Source organism: Nomascus leucogenys, chromosome 5 (genome assembly GCF_006542625.1).
Source record: "Nomascus leucogenys isolate Asia chromosome 5, Asia_NLE_v1, whole genome shotgun sequence".
NCBI lineage: Eukaryota > Metazoa > Chordata > Mammalia > Primates > Hylobatidae > Nomascus > Nomascus leucogenys.
In genome coordinates, this window is record NC_044385.1 from 56,387,720 (window position 1) to 56,403,296 (window position 15,577).

Genomic DNA, 15,577 nt, shown 5'->3' on the forward strand with positions numbered 1-15,577 from the left:
CCAGTCTGAGGTAAAATAAGAAAAACAGGGAAAATTTACCAATTTTTTCAGAAAGCAAAATCTATTAGAAGACATCTTTTAGGGGCAGGAGATGTGCTGAAATATTTACTAGCTTATCCTTTTTCAGAGCTGATGGTGAGAGTAGATGGTAATCAGGCTTTTAAAATATCCTTATTTAGCAAAATTAAAAGTTGACAACCTTATATTGGTTGTCCCTGATAAGGCCAATTTTGGGACAGATTCCTGAAAACTTGAATTCTGATCTTGTCACTACCATCTTTCCCTGTGGGTCTTTAGAATGTGATAAACTGATAAACACAGTGAGTCTTTCTCCGTTCTTACTTTGTGAGAGGTTTCTACCTCCAGGGTCAGGCCCCTGGTGAAGGAATGTGCTCTCACTTCCTCTTCCCCTTTGTCCTGAATAGCAGGGATAGCAGGGCTTTGGGATTAGGACTTGCCCATTCTTATTCCCACAGTCATCTTTTGGAAATGAGGGAGGTCATCTTCTGTCTTTGGAAAAGACCAAGGAGATCTGTGGATTGGATTTTGGGAACAGTGTGAGAAGCATGTTGTTAACCGGGTGGTTGAAGTCAAGAACATTTAAAAATCTTGATATCAATTTTTGAAATGGTGGGTCTTCTTAAACTCTCAAGAATATAGGCTAAGCCTGGCACAATGGCTCACACCTGTAATCCCGGCACTTTGGGAGGCTGAGGCGGGCGGATCGCTTGAGCTCAGGAGTTCAAGACAAGCCTGGGCAACATGGTGAAATCCCGTCTCTACAAAAAAATGCAAAAATTAGCCAGACACGGTGGCACACACCTATAGTCCCAGCTACTCAGGAGGCTAAGGCAGGAGGATCGCTTGAGCCAAGGAGGCAGAGGTTGCAGTTAGCCATGATTGCACCTCTGTACTCCAGCCTGGGCAATAGAGTGAGACTCTTGTTTCACCACCGCCCCCGCACCCCAAAATAATGTAGATTGGAGCTTTTGTACATTTGGAGGCTCCTGGGGGTATTAGAGTGTCTGAGTCTCCTACCTTTTGAGGATTCAGACCTGGAATTACAACAAATATGTGGGAAACCCCAGACAGGTCCCCAGCTGCCAGAATCTGAGACACATGGTTGGTGTGCACATGTGTGCAGACTTGTATGAGCAAAAGCTTTTAGGAAAAACTCAGTTTGAAACCACCCTAGGACTTGAACTAGATGCTCTTTTTTGAGGTTCATTCTAGGACCCTTTTCCTAAAAGCAGATACCGAGGACTTCTTTATATAAGAAAACTTTCTGATTTTTTCATCCTATTTTCATGTCCTGAAATAAGAGCCCTCCTAGTCTAGGAAAGTGGTTAAGATTCCTAAATTTAGGAAGGTTGTTCAACTGTGGGGAGAGGGTGAGAGGATGGCAGATTCTCGAGCTTTCTCAGGGCAAGGAGGCATAGGGAAAATGACTAAAGGGAAGATTAGGCTCTGATCTGGAAGACCAGGCCAAGGTGTATGAGATTTTCTTTTCCAGACAGTTTCTAGATAGTGATGGGTCAGTCCAGCAGCATAGCCCTTAAGAACGGTGACGCAGGAAAGCCTGAACCTGTGACTGATGATGGATACCATGGGGCTGTTCAAACTAGCAGAGGGGGGAAAGAAAGAAAAGGATCCAAGAAGTGTAAATTAAAGATAGCTGCCACTTGAGGAGCTTCTGCAGGCTAGACCCCTCCGTGCTTCATCTGATGGCTCCACCTAGGGTTGGGCAGATGAATGATGGTGACAGGCAGTGGTTTTCTTTTTCTTTTTTCTTTTTGAGATGGAGTTTTGCTCTTGTCCCCCAGGCTGGAGTGCAATGGCTTGATATCGGCTCACCACAACCTCCACCTCCAACCTCCACCTCCACCTCCACCAGGAGAATCGTTCAAGCAATTCTCCTGCCTCAGCCTCCCAAGCAGCTGGGATTACAGGCATGCGCCACCACGCTCGGATAATTTTGTATTTTTAGTAGAGATGGGGGTTTCTCCATGTTGGTCAGGCTGGTCTCAAATTCCTGACCTCAGGTAATCTGCCCACCTCGGCCTCCCAAAGTGCTGGTATTATAGGCGTGAGCCACCGTGCCCGGCTGGCAGTGGTTTTCTTAGCCCACCTCTGGTCCCCTCCAGTGGTGGCTTTCCCCAAGGAGGCTTTCCCCAAGGAGGATCTTGTCTTAACTTTGGATAAGTTTGGGACACAGCATTAGGGAGTACAGCTAAATTCTTAAAGATTAGAATCTTTTCTGAGATGTTCAAGCCAGAAGGAAGAAGGTGTTAATCATGCAGCATGGCTTTTCCTGAATGCAAAGACCAGCCTGGGCAACATGGCATGTGCAAGGTCAACAAGGATATTCCTGGGCTTTTGAAGATGTCCCCCTCCTTATCATGGTGAGATTATGGAAAGCAATACCCAGACTCCAGGGCCAGCTTTGTCTCTAACTTGCTTCATGGTCTTGGAAAACTCAGTCCTTCTCTCTGGGCCTCCGATTCTTCATTTGTAACATGAGGGAATTGAATTTGATTGCCACCATCCTCTTTGTTTAATTCTGCATGCCTCAGGTCTCCATGTGATACACAGTGGGGCCTTTCTAAGAATTTCATGTAGACCTTATCACTCCAGGAAAAGAAGCATCCACAACCTCTTTCTGAACTGCAGGTCTACTGCCCAACAGTCGTACGCCTGTTGGAAAAGTGGCTGAAGGTGGCAGGATGGACCAGGTATTCTCAAGATAGCAGATCCAGGGTCAGAAATGAGAAGTCCACTTGGATGACTTTGCCTTAGAGTGGGTTGAGTCCATAATAATCATCAGTAAGTCCCTAAAATGTACGACTAGATCCAAGAGATCTGAGAGTTGCCCAACAATTTTCACTGTTACTGACCAGGGCTGGTTTCCCATTTTAAAAGGCTCCTGAGGCCATGAAACAGCATCAGGAGAAACATGCCAAACCTGTTCGGCTGTGTGTTGATATGTGTGTTTCTCACCCTAATGTCCCACCATCATCATCCCCCTCACAGTTGGAATTCCTTCCTTCAATTCCTCATAAACTCAAGCCCCCCTCCTCTCTGTTTCCCCCACAGCGCTGTCATTTATCCCCTGGGAATGCCCCTAGGGAGTAGGTGGTACAGATGAAGCCATGGGGTGGTGGTAGGGTGGAGAGAGGGCTGGAAGCCCAATGAGGTGGGGACTTGGGTGGCGTGTTTGGACTCTGTGGGCATGTCTATACCTGAAGTCCAACCAAATAACACATTGCCTCCGCCAGCTCTATTCAGCGTAGAAATGCAGCAGATTGGTGTAGGCTGATGAGCTGTTCTTTGAATCCTCTCCCCTGTCCCATGCCAACATGCATTCCCAGGAGCCAGCTCCAGGCTGCAGGAACCCAGAGACTCTCCAGACTGGTGATGAGGCAAGTGCTTTGACTGGCTGTCAGCATCTTTAGCTTAAATAACTCTGGTGACTCTGCTGAAACTCCTGTCTCCTGGAGCTAGAGAGGTGGCTTGTATAGCTCTATACTTCATTATCTGAAATCTTTGGGGCCTATGGATTTTAGAATGGTAAAGTGGTACACATTGTTTATTACATAAAACCTTTGGTAGGGTCTGGGGCAGCTCCATAATCAAACATATTAATATCCTGCGGCCAGACTGAGAGTGTCACATGAGTGGGATAAATAAAGGCTGTAAAGAGTCTCATGCCAGTTCAGGTCGCGGTTTGCAGCTAAATATGCTCAAGTCAGGTTGACTTTTGCTACCAGTTAGGACAAAACTTTCAGTTCAGACATTTGTAGGTTTTGGAATGCTATGAAAGCATTGTGGCTCTGTATTGCCTCATATATTCTTATAAGGTAGGAATTGGTCTTCCCATTTTACGGATGAGAAAGCTAGGGTTTAGAGAGGATCAATAACTTGTCCATTGACATTCAGCTGATAAGTGGGCTGAGCTGTCATTCCAATCCAGGTCTGTCTGCCTGCAGAGCTAGGCTTTTCCTCCAAGGTAATACCTCTTTAGAATGAATGAAGACGACTCAAGGGTGGGCACGGGGAGCTCTGACTTTGACATCTTCTCTGATTAGGGGAGTACTTTCTGGACATCTGATCGGGATCATTTATTGGCTTGTTCTTATTTATACATTGACTTCTGGGATCCCAGTAGGCTAATGGCTCAGAAGAGAGGAAGCTAAAGTTCAGTCAACTTTGTGGCTTACAAGAAGAATCCAGCTGGCTTTGTGGGGGCTGTGAGAGCCAAGAACAAATGGAGTTAAGTTGGATTTAGTGAGAGATGCATCATCTGCAGTGGAAGCAACCCCCATACAGAGCCAGTGAAATGCACAGTGCTTCCTGCTTCCCCACCCATTGCCTGGCTGGAGAAGTGTTCCCTTGAGTGGGGACCTGTCTTGAGAGAAGGATTGTCCTCAAGGATCATGAGCCCTGGGTAAGCTTGAGAGTGATGAGCAGCTTGAAATAGGGAGAATTCAATTAGGGAGTCTCTCTGGTCTTCATTAGTGATATGAAAAAACAGTCAAAGGAAGTGCTAATTCAATCTGCTGAAGATGCACCCTGCTTTTAACACATCATTGGAAAGGTGGACCCTGGTCTGTTGTCTGGGCAATGGCATAGATAACCTCCCCTTTCTATCTTCTAAGTACTGTCAGATGGCGGCTGCCATTTCTGGGTCATCTCTAGGTCAGGCAAAATCTGGACTCTTAATATTCAGGCACATGTGTCCATGGTGTTCCTCTGTGGCGAGGAGCCTGCCATCAGTGAACTCCAAGCAGTAGAAGGGCCGGCTGCTCTGGCAGGGGAGTGGCCTCTGCTTCACTAGGAAAACACCCATTAGGAAGGGTGGTAGGTTAGTTTCCATAGGAACAAGGAACATCTGCTCCAGCCAACTAGAGAACAGATGGGGCAAAAAATATTCTTAAAGGGGACATTAGCTCATGGAATTGGTGCCAGGGAAGTAGGCCTTTCTAAAGAAGACATGAGGGGGCAGGTTATACCTCTTGGCCTGAGAGAACTGTGAGGCCCTAAGACAGTAGAAGACCCACATTTGCTTTGGAAAGTGCAGGAGAAAGAATGCAAGATGTTTTCTCCCCTCAATAATGGCTGTCCTCTGGGAAAATGTCTCAAAGCTGTGTCAGCTTGCTGGCTGCCGGCTCAGAGCTCCCTGAGTCCTTCGGTCAGCAGTCCTCCCCTGCCACCTTCCCTATGGACCTTAGCTCACCTATATGACACACCCCACTTCTGTTGCCAGCTCCCTCTTAAATATCCAGGAGCTCTTCTGCACTGGGCAGTAGGAAGCTCACCTGCTTTCTCTGACCCTCCTCTTTCTTCCTGTCCTCTCAGATGGCCTGGTCTCTAGGCTGGTGACAGTCTCCCAACACCGTTTTCTGCTGTCTTTAGACAAAATTCCCAGTGCTTTCCCTTCTTCCTCCTGTTTGCTTTCCTTTTCTTCCTCATACCAACCATGTGTGCAAAGTCTAGATGGAGACTTTGGGTCCTCCAGAAATCATCTTGTCCCTTCCTCTGGGATTAATTTGTGACTTCTGGGTACAAGTTACTGACTACTCAAAGCAGCTTAAGCCCCAGAGGGGATTTAATTATAAGGGTGCTGGGGTGTCTCTCAGAGCTCAAGGTCAAAGAAATGGCTGGATCACAGCAACGGACTAGAAGCAAGAAGCTGAATGCCACAGATATGGTCTTTGCCCCTCTCTGTGGGCTGGCTCATTCGTTTCTCTCATTGCAGAGGGGCCTATCAGCTTCCTGGTCAGTCTATAGGAAAGCAAAGATGGAAAAGCAGCTCCTTCCTGTGCACATCACCAATACAGTCGCCTGGAGAAGGGCTGGCCTCTTTTTTCTCTCCATCTCAGTTCCCATCCCTGAGGAGGGATTTTGGCTGAGCTGAGATCATGTAACTGATCTCAGGGATTTTGGCTGAGCTACCCCATGTAACCACAAGAGTGGGTAGGGTTTAGGCACATGGTTATTTCCCTAACCGTGGATCTAGGGATGGGGCCAGTTTCTAGAAAGGGGTTAGTACTTTCTATTGCACATTAGCCCTGCTTGGACCTCTAAGCCTAGGGGAGTCTGCCCTGGAGAGTTTACACACCCCGACTCCTCTCGCTTGGCTCTTCTCCTGCCTGGCATGAGGATGGGCAAGGCCTAGCAAGGAGCAGGGTAGCCTGACTGATGGAACCTGGGGCATGGCTGTGTGTCATTGCCATTTTCCATGTGCAGAAAAGACCCGGAACCTGGATCTTGAAGGCCATTCAGTCCCCGACCCCCACTCAGGTACCACTCTATCCTTTTAGTAAAGTCTTTCATAAATGATTTGATTGTTCCGTTTGACACTAGGGAGTCAACATTGAAAAGTCTCACTGTTGGAAAGCTCATTGTTCCTAAATTCAGTCTTTCATGATGTAACTGAATCCATCCATTGTCCCTCATTCCATCTGGGACTCACAAGGAAGACTCAGGCCCACCATCTTGCTTAGGTTAGGATTGAATTAGTGAATATGAAACTATTTTTGCATGAGGAGACAAGGGCTTGGGCCAGGCTCTATGGGATTTGGAAGCATTTTTGACTGGCTGCTGCCCTTCATCGAAATGAACCCCTGAGGAGAAGAGACACATGTCTGACTACTTGTGGAAATGCCCAAGAGCACTCCTCTAGATTCTTCTTTTCCAACTACAGGCTCCATGGGACCACAGCCAACTGTGAACCATGAGAAAGGTGTGGAGGTTTAGGCAAGTCAAGGGGGAGAGATATGAGGAGTAGGGGGAGGACAGCAAAGAGGTCCTAGACCAAGATGCCATCTTCCCTCTATCACTCACATTGATGGACCTTGTGGAGGTTGGGCAACCAAAACCTGCAAAGAACCCTAAATCCTTTTGGATCTCTGATAAGACACAGCTCATAGTTAGTAATGTAGAGGGGACTGAATTGCAGTTCCTATGTTTCTGATGGTTCCACAAGCTGGGGGGTTGAGACAATGATAACCATGAACGCATAACAGGCATCGTTTTAAGCATTTTATGTGAATTAAGTCATTTAATCCTCACAATAAATCCCATGAAGTAGAAACTGTTACCCACCCCCCATGTTGCCGATGAGGAAACTGAGGCATAGAGAGATTGAATAACTTGTCCAAAGTCCCATTGCTAGTATGGAGTAGAGTCAGGATTCAAATCCAGGCAGTGTGGCCTCCCAGCCATCCTTCCTTTTCTCTCTGACCGATTAGGGAACCAAACAGTTCTACCCCAGGTGAACAGGAGAAAACACCACCTGATGTCAGCTCCTCCAGGGCAGCGACCTTGTCCTTTGTAGCCATGTGCTAAGGCCCAGTGCCTTACACCCAGTAGAATTTCTTGTTGGAAAGAGGAAAATTAAAGAGGGATGAGGATTAGTCTTTGTCTTGAGACTTTCCAACAAGAGAAATTTACATTTAGACACTCCATGTATCCATGTATTTTCCTACCAGAAGGTAGTGTTTAGGAGTTAAATGTCACATCAAAGACAAATGTTAGAGCCAGGAGATTTTTCTTCTTAGGAAGAAGGATATGTTAGTTAGTGACTTTCTCCACCTGATTCGGACTTTATCTCCACCCTTGTCACTAAATTCTTTTCCTTTCTCTCTCCGTGGAGCTGGTAGTTGAAAAAAAGAAATCTGCAGGAATGGGTACGGTGGCTGTCTGGTTACGGTGGTAATAGCCATGTTCCTAAATCTGACCTCCTTTCTTCGGGTCAAATTGGATAAGCTTTCCATGGTGCTGCAGGGTTTTTCTTTCTGCTCCCCTTCACTCTGTGATGCCTCAAACCTCTCATTTCTGTCCACGCTGTCTGCAAACACAGAGTACTGAGGCTGGAAGGAGAAGGAGGGGAACAGGCAGGCCCCACTCTCTGCTCTGAGTAGTGTGTGGGAGGAGGCTGGAGAACGGAGCACTTCTCTCTGATCCTGCCTGACTCTCTTGGAGCCAGTGAGGTGGGGTTGTCTCTGAGTGAAGCAGAGGGAGGCCTGGAGGGGCTCAGGAGCTGGACTATTTCTGTAACACAGAGCACATCTGCAGCCAGCCACAGAGAAGGTCAAACTCTGGGCGCAGGGCTGGAATGCAAGGGGCCAGGCAGCTGGGGGGAGCTGTGGTTTCACCCTTGCTGGCAGCTTAGAGGGCCGCTGCAATGCCCTTTGGGGAAGGTGGGGCTACCCACAGCAAAGCGAGTAGGGGAGTGGGGAGGGACTCCGCCCTGGTAGATAGTGATGATGGTGTAGGGCATTGGAGGAGGGTAGGGGAAGGCATGCAAAATCTAAATGCCCATCACATGTGTTGGAGAGGAATTTAATTCCAAGATGTGGGGGCTTTAATTCATGCTCGCTACCATTAAAAAAAAAAAAAAATCAGGCAAAGCACTGTGTGAGAGGAAAGAGAAATAGTGCTGAGACAGGAACCAGGAGGCCACGAAACACACGCATGTGAGTGTGCCCCAGTGTTCAGAAGTCCACACGGGGAGGGGGGTGCACTTGCACTGGCTCCTTCCAAGGCCGTATCTAACACACAAATTTGTATCTATAGTCTTTTCCTTAATGAGGACCATGCCCCTCCCACCACAAATTGTATAAGCTCCAGGCCCCCAGAAACCCGGATCTGTCGCTGCATCCATGACACTGACACATATGCCCTTCCTTGGTCCCCTGCCTGCACGTCATGAAGCCCCTTCCTCTGTGCGCATGCACCCCGTAGCTTCTGTGCCTTACCCTCATCCTCCCGCATGCGTGTGTGTGGTTTGGAGCTTCTTGAGTTTCCGTTTATAGTTAGAAAATTGCCCTGCTCTGGCTCTGGCTTTGTCACAGGAGGCTTGTGTTGGCTCAGTCTGACTGCTGCTTGACCTTTGGCCACCCTGCCCTTGGCCTGGCCTGCTCTGGCCACCTAGAAGCAAAATCTGTTGGTTTGTTTTCCTTCTTGGGCTGTGGGTCCTCCCCAGCTGAATCGAAGCCTCTAAAATGGGGCGAGGGTTTCAGATGAGCAGTCAGCCTTTGGAAGGAGCACTTCCCTGAAGAACCGAAGGTGCTCACGATGAGCAGCTCTTTTGTCCTATCATTTGCTCTAGGGGCAATGAGATTCCCTTTCTCAGGTCCAGTGGGCCCCAAGGGAACAAGGACTTGCTACACACCTTATACAGCTGGATAGCAGCATAAGCACTAGAATTGTTTTTTTGTTGTTTGTTTGTTTGTTTGAGACGGAGTCCCCCTCTGTCACCCAGGCTAGAGTGCAGTGGCATGATCTCAGCTCACTGCAACCTCCGCCTCCCGGATTCAAGCGATCCTCCTGCCTCAGCCTCCCGAGTAGTTGGGACTACAGCCGTGTGCCACCACACCTGGTTACTTTTTGTATTTTTAGTAGAAACAGGGTTTCATCATGTTGGCCAGGCTGTACTTGAACTCCAGACCTCAGGTAATCCACCCACCTTGGCCTCCCAAAGTGCTGGGATTATAGGCATGAGCCAATGCGCCTGGCCTAGAACTGGGTCTTCTTAGTCAATTATTGCTGTCCATTAATGTTGACCCTTAGAATGGACTTGCTTTCAACCATGACACACACACAAAAGCCCGCCTCCCCGTTCAAATTACACTAGGAACAGACCTCAAACAGACATTTGAGATTCTCAGGTGTTAATTGTTCTGGCTCCTAAGTACGGGGAGAGGGTACTATCTTGATGGATAACTTCTTTAGGAACGAATTATTAAGCATCCATCTGTATGTGTCAAAGTGGTGAGGGGTTTTATAGTCAAGATTGAGCCACTGTCTCCTAAGGATAAATAGTCCAAGGCAGATGCAGACAGATAATAATGATTGTTGGCATTTATTGAACGTTTACTAAGTGCCAGAACCTTCCAAAAATTTTTTGTGGGTATAATCTTATTTACTCCTATGACCAACCCATGAAGAAGGTCCATATATTATCCCCTTTTCACAGATGGGGGAATGAAAGCACAGAGAGGTTAAGTTTCTCACCCAGAGTCCCTTAGGTAGTAACTGGTGGAGCCAGGATTGGAACTGGGGCAGTCTGACTCCAGAGCCAAAAATCTCAAGGCTAATGCGGATTCAACTCAATAAAAATAAACGAAAGGATTAGCTGGTAGGATGATGCATGAGAAGGGAATTTCAAGTTGCACAACTAACATAAAGTGGGAAGAAAGCTGGCTTTGGGCTGTGTCCTGGGCTCTAATCCCAGTTCTCTCACTTCCTAACTGTGTAGCCTTGGGCTAATAACCTGACCTCTCAGGTTCTTCCTCTGCAACAGCAGGACAGCAATACCTATCTCTGGCGGTTAAGCAGAGAATTCGCTAGCATCACGGCGTGGGTAGGTGTTAATTTCCTTCTTCTTTCTGTGCTAGTTGTCAAGTTTTCCTGGGAGGGTGAAGGGTAATTTGGGAATTCAAGGTTAATTCTTATTTCAAGAAGAAATGTCCAACCAGCTCTCCAGTACCCTATCTTCTGGACAAGATTTTCTGCCATCACCACTTCCTCCGTATCCTCCTGGGATTGCCTGGAATTGAAGGAGAGACAGGCTGGAGAGAGAGAAGGGTGTTTGGCTTAATGCAGCTGTCAAGCAGCTGTCACCCTCTGGCCACTCTTTCTTCATCTTCTCTTTTTCCTTTTAAAAACAAGGACATTCTCTTGCACAACCACAGTACAATTAATAGACTCAGGAAACTTAATAACATCGATACAATTCTATTATCTAATATGCAGTCCATATTGAAATTTCACCAGTTGTCCTAATAATGTCATTAGAATCCAATTCAGGATCATGTCTCTTTCCTCTCACTCTGGAAAGTCCCTCAGCCTTTCTCCATGTTCATGCATTGAAGTTTTCTTAAAGAGCACAGGATCCTCTCTGGGACTTCCTGAGCCTTGTCCTGTCTTTCCTCATCCCTGAGCAGGGCTGACTAGAGTAAGGCGATTAATACATTCCCCTTAGGTGCAAAATGTAAGAGGGTGCCAAAAAACTCAGTAGTCAAGATAAATAACATTTCAATGCAATAATTTTAAAATCAAAATCAATGCAAACATTTCATGAAGAACAAAATAGTAACATTTGAAATAAAGACAGGATCCAAAACAGTGCCACTTTAAGCCAAATTGGAGGCTGAGGCAAAAGGGAAATTCCAGTGATACTGGTCCTGTCTTTATTTGAAATGTTAGTATTTCATTCATCATGGGTTTTTAATGTTAATTTTTATTTCAAAAATATCGCATTAAAATAAGTCTTGATTGGCCGGGCGCGGTGGCTCATGCTTGTAATCCCAGCACTTTGGGAGGCCAAGGCGGGCAGATCACCTGAGGCCAGGAGTTCGAGACCAGCCTGGCTAACACGGTGAAACCCCATCTCTACTGAAAATACAAAAATTAGCTGGGTGTGGTGGCACATGCCTGTAGTCCCAGCTACTTGGGAGGCTGAGGCAGGATAATCGCTTGAACCTGGGAGGCAGAGGTTGCAATGAGCCAAGATCGCGCCACTGCACTGCAGCCTGGGTGACAGAGCGAGATTCCATCTCAAAGAAAAGAAAAAGTCTGATTACTGAGTTTTTGGATGTCCCTTAAACTTTGTGCTCCCTCCCCCACTCCCACAGGGTAGGCTTGCTCCCTCTCCCAGTCATCCCACCCTCAGAACAAGTTGGGGGAGAGAGGTGGGGCTCCATGCCAGGAGGAGGAAGGTTAGGGGACAGAGAGAAGAGGCAGGAGGGGAGGGGTACAGAGGCCTGGAACGCAGCCATGTGTCTGGATGGGAGCTCTCTAACAGCTTCCAGCTGCTTCCACAACCTCCAGACTTCCACCTTGGGAGTGGCATTTGGTTGTTTTTTATTCCCCCTCTTCACATCAAATGTGTGATCTAATTAGACTTTGCATCCCTCATTTCTATCAGTCTTCCCTGTCTTGCAGTGCTCCCCTTAGTTGACCTGTCCTGACCCTGTTTCCATCCATCCCAGGAGCCCCTCAGGTGCTGCCACTGGCATGCTCCAGGAGCATCCACCCAGTGCTGGGTGAGCACTGCAAAGACCAAGCCAGGGCGAGAGACACAGGTGGGCGTCAGCCAGGGCGAGGGAAACGGGGGGCGTCAGCCAGGGCGAGGGAAATGGGGGGCATCAGCCAGGGCAAGGGACACAGGTGGGCATCAGCCAGGGTGAGGGACACAGGTGGGCGTCAGCCAGGTTGAGGGACACAGGCAGGCATCAGCCAGGGTGAGGGACATAGGTGGGCGTCAGCCAGGCTAGGGCAGCTCCTTGTGGCCCTGGGGAAAGAGCTTCGGACTGAGGTTAACAGATCCCGAGGTTAGCCTTGCCTCAGGTATATGAGGTGGGTTATCTCAGCCAACACTTCCAGCTTCAGGGATTTTGTTTTGTAAAATGAGGGTGGTACTAACACTTTTCTGCCCACCTCATAAGACCATAAAAGAACCAAATGAGATAATGATGACAGTGCTTTGTGAACGGTAAAGGATTTTATTTGATATTTTCCCTTCTGTCATAGAAAAAATAATCCTTTATTTTGATTAAGACCGTATTCAGGTCTGCTGCATTATTTGATCTAAATCCATGAGAAGGGTAAAGGCAGATTCAGGACCCATGTTCATCTCTGCCTGTAACCAGCATTTCTGTCAGACTAAAGCAGGTCAGTAGGAAACCATGCCCATTCCCACCCTCATTCCATCACCATGTAAAACATAATGGGTGTGCCCAATAATAGCAGTCATTGTTTAATGTCTCAATTGAAGGCTTTTCTTTTTTATAGATTAATTGAGATATATGATAAATTGTATATATTTAAAGGGTAAAATTAGGTGCATTTTGTGAAACCTTAACCACAATTGAGATAATTAACATATATCCATCACTCCCCAGTTTCTTCCTGCCTCTTTGTAATCCCTCCCTCCACCTTGGCCCCAGGCAACCACCGGTCTGCTTTCTGTCACTGTAGATTAGTTTGCATTTTTAAGAATTTTATATAATGGAATCATAGAGTATATACTTTTATTTCAGGGAAGCCTGGCCCCTTTTATTCCATATAAATATTTTAAGATTCATCCATTATGTTGCATATTTCAATAATTCATTTCTTTTTATTGCTGAGTAGTACTCTGTTGTATGCATGTAACACATACGTTGTACCCAGGTGTTCATGGACATTTGAGTTGTTTGTAGTTTGGGGCTGTCACAAATAAAGCTGCTGTGAACATCTGTCTACAAGTCATTGTGTGAACATATGCTTTCCTTTTTTTTTGGGTAAATGCCTAGGAGTGAAGTCAGTGGGTTGTATGGTGCATGGATGTTTAAACTCTTTGAGAAACTGGGAAACTGTTTTCTAAAGCAGGGTGTACCATTTATATTCTCACCAGCAGTAGATGAGCGTTCCAGGTCCTCTACATTTTTGCCAGCACTTGGTATGGTTAGTCTTTAAATTTTAGCTATTCTAGTGGGTGTGGGTAGAGATAGCTCATAGTAGTTTCAATTTGTGTTTCTCTAATGGCCACTGATGTTTTCTTTTCATGTACCTTATTTGACATGTGTATAACTTTGGTGTTATTTGCTATCTTAATACTAAGTTGTGAGAGTTCTTCATAGGTTCTGGATAAAAGTCCTATGTCCATTACATATTTTGCAAATATCTTCTCTCTGTTTATGGCTTACTTTTTCATTTTTGTAACAATGTCTTTTTTTTTTTTTTTTTTTTTTGAGACAGGGTCTCACTCTGTCACCCACGCTGGTATGCAGTGATGTGATCTTGGCTCACTGCAACCTCCCCCTCCTGGGTTCAAGTGATTCTCTGACTCAGCCCCCTGAGTAGCTGGGATTACAGGTGCACACCACCATGCCTGGCTAATTTTTGTATTTTTAGTAGAGACGGGATTTCACCATGTTGGCTGGGCTGGTCTCGAACTCCTGACCTCAAGTGATCTCCCCACCTTGACGTCCGAAAGTGCTGGGATTACAGGCATGAGCCACTGCACCTGGCCTGTAACAGTGTCTTTTGAAGAGCAAGCTTAAATTCTGACGAAGTTCAATTTATTGATTTTTCTTGATGGTGCATTTTTTTGTCATTTTAAAGACATCTTTGCCAAATGCAAAGTCACTAAGATTTTCTCCTGTGTTTTCTTCTAGAAACCTTGTAGTTTTAGCTCTTTCATTTATGTCTATGGTCCATTTTGAGTTAATTTTTTAATGATAGAGTCAAGGTTGTTTGTTTGTTTTCATACATGGTGTTTTACAGCACCATGTATTGAAAAGGCTGTAATTCTCCTTTGCATTGACTTTATACCTTTGTCAAAAACCAATTGACCAAAATGTGTGGATTTATTTCTGAACTCTCTACTCTGTTCCATTTATCTATACACGTGTCTTTATGCCAACACTACATTGTCTTAATAACTGTAGCTTTATAATAAGTCTTGAAGTCAGGTAGTATAAATCCTCCAAACCTATTCTTCTTTTTCAAGAATTGGGTATTCTGGATCCTTTGAATTTCCATGTGAATGTTAGAATCAGCTTGTCAACTTTACAAAGATCTGCTAGGGTTTTGGTTGGGACTGTGTTGTATCCATAGAAAAATATGGGGAGACTTGACAATTTAACAATATTGAGTCTCCTGATTCATGAAAACAGTATTTTTCTCCTTTTACTTGGATTTTATTTAAATTCTTTCAGCAATGTTTTATAGTTTTCAGTGTATAGGTCTTGCACATCCCTTGTCAAATGTATCCCTTAATTTTACGCTATTATAAATGGTGTTTTAAAATTTTCTTTTTTCATTGTTTGTTGCCAGTATATAGAAATACAACTGATTTTTCTATATAAACTTTGTATCCTGAGCCTCTCCTCCCTTACCTTGAAAATTGAATTTAAAAGAGCAGGAACCTGAAAATATCAAGGGGCAGGGCGTTTGCATGACGTGATAAACATTTACAGTGGCTCTAAAAACATGAGCATCTTTCTGTTCTAAGTCATAGATCATTTCAGTAGCAGCCCTACAGTAGCTGTGACTGTAAAGGATGGGAAGGAGGGGTGCTATAGTAAATTCTGACTTAGCATCTACACAAGTAGAACACCTCCAGATCTCTGGGGTACTCTTGAGGGTGAATGGAGCAAGTGGGAATGCAGTGCAGCCCCTTTAAGGAACCCGGCCAGCCAGCCACCCTGCGGGCTGCTAGGAAGGCAGCCCAGGAGATAAGATAAGGCCCCCTAGCAGGTTTAAAGCAGGGTCCTGAGCCACAGTGGCTGGGCTACTGATAGGCAAACAGGAACCAGGGGTGATAAGGAGGAGGTGCCAGCTACTAAATCCGGGCTGGCAAGAGGAGGAGCAGCCAAACCACTCCTCTGGGGCCTGAAAGGAGAAGGGGCTATTAATTGTGGGTGTGTAGGGAGAGGGAACTTGTATGCTCTGTATATCCCATTTATGATCATGGTAAAAAAGAAAAATCCTACTGGGCTGTACTTAAAGGCACTCTATTTCATATGGAGTAAACGCTCAATAAATATAGGCTTATTGAGTTCCTTATGCTCTAGTGAGATGCTCT

General features: G+C 45.9%; 1 protein-coding gene across 15 annotated transcripts in view; it reads left to right on the top strand.

The window, feature by feature from the left end:
• PLEKHA6 (pleckstrin homology domain containing A6) overlaps window positions 1–15,577 on the top strand; it is a 139,825-nt gene that overhangs the window by 54,028 nt on the left and 70,220 nt on the right. For 6 of the 15 annotated variants that reach the window (XM_030813164.1, XM_030813170.1, XM_030813172.1 and 3 more), the window contains exon 1: window positions 2,235–2,402. The exons of 5 other annotated variants lie outside the window; for them this stretch is intronic. In XM_030813164.1, coding sequence (XP_030669024.1) covers window positions 2,302–2,402 — 101 coding nt within the window. In that variant the 5' untranslated portion in view covers window positions 2,235–2,301. Of the gene's footprint in view, window positions 1–2,233; window positions 2,403–15,577 lie in introns of those variants that run through there. 4 more of the 15 variants (XM_030813160.1, XM_030813168.1, XM_030813161.1 and 1 more) reach the window with 1 other exon arrangement.